The sequence below is a fragment of the Morone saxatilis genome, unplaced genomic scaffold (assembly GCF_004916995.1).
Source record: "Morone saxatilis isolate NCDOM2014 unplaced genomic scaffold, NCSU_SB_2.0 Contig19, whole genome shotgun sequence".
In the NCBI taxonomy this organism is placed as follows: Eukaryota; Metazoa; Chordata; class Actinopteri; family Moronidae; genus Morone; species Morone saxatilis.
In genome coordinates, this window is record NW_023339751.1 from 11,715,584 (window position 1) to 11,720,493 (window position 4,910).

The 4,910-nt window shown below is 41.9% G+C and overlaps 1 protein-coding gene across 1 annotated transcript; it reads left to right on the forward strand.

Moving 5' to 3' along the window:
* Positions 1–155: 155 nt before the first annotated feature.
* On the forward strand, positions 156–4,517 carry LOC118329588 (SH2 domain-containing adapter protein E-like; the record flags this gene model as incomplete). The annotated part of the gene is given in 5 exon segments (XM_035663814.1): positions 156–426; positions 661–735; positions 738–1,026; positions 2,418–2,537; positions 3,295–4,517. Coding segments are annotated over 5 exon segments (948 nt in total), but the record flags the coding sequence as incomplete, so codon positions are not given.
* Positions 4,518–4,910: the final 393 nt, after the last annotated feature.

The window sequence follows — 4,910 nt, forward strand, 5'->3', positions numbered from 1 at the left end:
AATAAAGGCTTTCAATTCAATTTATGACGTTTTGAGGCCAAGTCTGCTCTTTGTCAGAAACAAAACACTTAAATAAAGTAAATAAAGTGCTGTAAGGCCTTTAGGAGATACATTGTTTTGTCTATAGTCCCCCATCTAAGTGCTGTTAACTAATCAATGACCATTCTGTAGAGGTTCGTAGGCGAGGCTCCAAAGACCTCCTGAAAGTGTGTGTTCTGCTGGACCGAGGCCAGAGAGAGAGGAAGGAAGAAGAGGGAAAGCCCACCCCTCCAAATATCTACGACACGCCATATGAGGGAGGGCTGGAAGGCGACCGTGAGGGCGTGTGGATCCCTGTCACACGGCCAGAGTCTGATGTCCGTCCCGCTGGAGAGTACGAACTGCCCTGGGAGTGGAGAAAGGAGGACATTGTCAGAGCGCTGTCAGGTAGAGAAAGAGAGAGAGGGATGATGGGAAGGGTGGGGGTTTAGGGTGTGGAGGAAGGATGCCATGAGTTTTATTTGTACAGTAATGACACAACAATTTTGTGTTTGCTTTAGAAAGGAAACAAAACAATTCTGCTGAATCAATTTCCAGAGACGTGTTTACTTTGGTAGCTCTGGCATGCTTTGATAGAGTTTTATTATGAAAGGTTGATATTGTCTGTCCTGCTTCCTTCAGCTCAGTTTGAGGCAGTGGATTGTTCTCCCAGTAAAGAGAACGGTTCAACCTCCGGCCGCCAGCAGCAGCAGCAGCAGCACAACAACAACAACAACAACACACCCTGAGGCAGAAGAACTGGAACCTTAAAACACTTGTACCATCTTCTCCATCCTCCTCTTCTTCTCCCTCCTTTCCCTCCTCTCCTATTCTCAAACTCTCCCCTCTCACACCACCATCTCCCTCTTTCCCCACTCTCAAACTCTCACCAATCTCACCCTCTTCTAATCCTAACAAACTATCCCCTCCATCTCCTACCTCCCCGAATACCCCACTGGATGGGGAGGCAGCCAAAGTGGACCCCAGCCTACCCCTGGAGAAGCAGAGGTAAGAAGGGAGATGAAATAAATCCAGAGGAGAGTGCTAGGGAGGAGAGAAATGTTTGATACATTTTAGTAAGGGAAAAATAAGAAAGCACACTGAATTATAGCTCCTAGGCTTTATTGGACTGAAACAGATAATATTTCAACCCCATAAGTGTCATAATCAGGCAAAAGTAAAGTATCAACTGAATTTATTACATCATGCTGAAAATCATAACAAGACAAGATACAGTACATTGTCAAAAATAAAATAGTTGGAAAAACAGGTCAGTAGTAATCCCATATAATGATAAAGAAAAGATTTGATATTAAAAAATATGACATTGTACAAGATTCAATACACCTTAGCGACTAGAAAATAATATGTATAAGGATTGGCATCGTCCAAAGACATGCAAGTCAGGTGAATCTAAAGCATTATTCTTTCTGTTTAGTTTAGTTTAAAGTTTGAAGAGTGAATGTCACTTCCTGGCCCCCTTCTGCTCTCTGTATTTCTCTGCTTGCATTTGTTATGACAGTAAAAAATTAAAAAGAAAATTCTTTGGCTTTTGTGAGAAAATCTTGAAGAACAGCGCCCTCCTCAGTTTGGCTCAAAATCAGTTTCCCTGAGTAAAAGTTGTAAAGCTATCAAGCAGATTTCCTTCAACATCTGATCTGGTGACTCACAATGTCAAATACACTGCAGAGGCTGCCAGTCTTCTTTGCCAAAAACTCACATATATTTTATGCTTGGCACTTTTTGACATTTTTAAGTGAAATTTGGCATTTATCACTGAGAACATAAGCCAGCTGCAGGCCTTGAGGACACTCTTGTGATAAGATGCTGAACATAAACGCTGGAGGGAAGTGTACCCTTGAGGTGAGGCTTGAATAGATAGGACAGACTGATTTTAGCATGGCTTTTCATTTGGGGAACATGATCAGAGCATGTTAGCCTTTGACCCTCTCATGTTGTGGCTGAATGTGTTTTGCCTCCGAGCATCAAGGCCACATACAGCCTGTTTATATATGGCTCTAACCTGTGGCCACTGTCAGCACCACCTTGTGTCCAAACAGGCCTTCCCTCGACACTTCGCACAGCCACATACATTATGTTTGTTCATGTTATTTATCTTTTCGCCCTCCCAAGTTCACCTTTGACATTGTTAACTCATTCAGTCCACAATATACGTATATCTGTCTGATTTATTACGACAGTAAATCTTTGTTGGTGTCGATGCGTTTCCTTCCTCCCGTCAGTCTCTTTCTGTTCTTCCTCTCTCTCGCCATCATCGCCTATCATTAACTTGACATCTGACTTGTCTCCATATGTCACAGCGCTATATGTCAGTGATCTGCTATCTCTCTTTGCATCTCCCCCTCCCCCTCTCCCCCCCTCTCTCTTGCCTCCCCAAGCTGGTACCATGGCAGTGTGAGTCGGCAGCAGGCTGAGGCTCAGCTGCAGCGCTGCAGGGAAGCCAGCTTCCTGGTGAGAGACAGCGAATCAGGGACCAGCAAGTACTCCATCGCTCTGAAGTGAGTGTGCCGATGTGTTTGTGTATTCCCTTTGAGTGTGCGTGTGTTTGTTGAATACGGTACATGCATGCTATATAATGCAACATGTACATATTTATTTATAGAGCTATTTTTATCTACTTTTGTTGTGCTGCATCACAATCTCAGTCGTTCTTTGGAGTTACAGCATGACTATGGGAGACGTGCTTGAACATAAAATCTGCTTTTCTCTTTAACATTACTTTTACAAAACTTTCATAATTCCACATGTCAATAGTGATTGAGCCTATGTTTGGCTATTTTTAAGGACCTACCAAAGAGCTAGCATCGTGGTGGCAGCCTCTACGGTGTTAATGCATGATAAAGTGTGTAATTTGTAGAGGAGAACACTACTTATAAGCGTGCCAGAAACAGGTTCTCTAGGATAAAGGCTGAAATTCTGTGGTGCAAGCTTGTGTGTGTGTGCGCGTGTGTGTGTGTGTGTGTATGCGCCTGAGTGCACATTTGTTGTATGCTGCTCATTCATTTGAGAGTTCACATCATTAACCCCATTTACACATCCACTGAACTCGGAATATGCACAGCCTCATTCGGGTAGATATACATCTGCATAATGTTTCCAATCTTAAGCATCTTATAACTCTTAGCTGTAAATGTTGCTGTGTGTGTCTTTTACATGCAAATCTGACAATACGTCTTTGTTTTGTGTGTCTTTTACATGCAAATCTGACAATACGCCTTTGTTTTGTGTGTCTTTCGCTCTGTCTTGTTCCATTAGGACCAGTCAGAGTTGTGTGCACATCATTGTGGCCCAGACTAAGAGCGTTAAGGGCTTGGGCTTCACCCTGGATCAGAGTAGCTGTGTCTTCTCCAGTATCCCTGAGCTGGTGCATCACTACTGCACACACAGACTGCCTTTCACTGGAGCAGAGCACATGACCCTGCAGCATTCTGTGCCCAGGCCACACTGAACATGCGTAAAAAGGACAAACAAACACACTGGGACATAAATACACATGCGCGGAGGCATGTATTACACATTTATGCACAAATGCACACAGACACATACATTAACTTGTTAATACATGAGTGTACGCACATACGCAAAGGCATGCTGCTTTGGATTTGTCACTGTGCACAACCTTAATAAGTTTATGTTTGTATCTCTTCCAATGCGCAACCTAGTGGTCAAAGTCATACATTACAATAACCATTTATCACATTGTTATAGTGCTAATTGTTTCCAAACTAAAAATCCACAAAACACACAACCTACTGAATGTACCATCACTTCTGCTACAGCCTGGTGTATTTGCCCCATTGTTTTGTCCATTGATCCTTCACAAACCATACTCAGTACAACGCAAACCAAATAGATTTCTGTAATACCTGAAGCAATGCACATGAAGCACTGCATTTACTATAACCAATCTGATATTTAAACCAAGTGGAGAGGTTTATAATCTCGTCATGGGATGCCCTTACACTGAGGTGCTGACATCATCTATTAGCACCGTGCCATCTAGTTAGGTGTGGTCTGTGAGATCAATACACTTGATTGAAGTATATTCATTCATCCATCTAACATGTCAATCAGCCTATTGATCTATTCTGAAAATCAGGCTCATTTGCCAACCACTCTGTCTGTCAGGAGAAAAAGCTATATTGATTAGATGATTAGAATTAGTGTAGTGGGAGGGGTCTTATAACAGTACAGTGCCCTGTCAGCAAAATGTTACAAGTGTTTGTAAGTGTGGAAAATAAATGTGAGTCATCATGTCCATGCACGTGCCTTCACTGTAATCTAAAGGTTATGTTACTTTATTGTGAATGAACTGACCTTTGCCCTAAAATGTACCTATGCCTAAATGATGTACGTATGAAGTGATTGTTGTATATTGTCAGATTCTTTTTTTGCATCAACCACACAGTGATGTGGGCTGTATATTATTGTTGTAAGACGTTTATTCAATAAATAAAATAAAATTCATATTAACTGTAGAAAAACTAGTTTATTTAAATGTGCCAGCAGTAAAATAAAGTCAAAGCAGTTCAAGTAAAAAAGGCAGTGAAACAGAGATGAGACGCTAACTAGAGTGAATCTGTGTGCTTTTCTCTTGTAGCTGTAAAATCATTGACCTGAGTGTGAAATCAATTACAGTTACACACACATGCAGCCTCATGCATGCGCACACACCTATTTGTGTTCAACAAATGCAGACAAACACAAGCACACACATGAGCACACATACATAAATAGTGTACAGCATTTACTCACACAACCCAAAAGGTATTTAAATCCTCGCCAACACACCAATGAAGAGTCTCACAAAATGCAGAGGGGCTTTATCCTCACAATGATGCATGGCAGCGTGTGTTTGCAGAAAGATATCT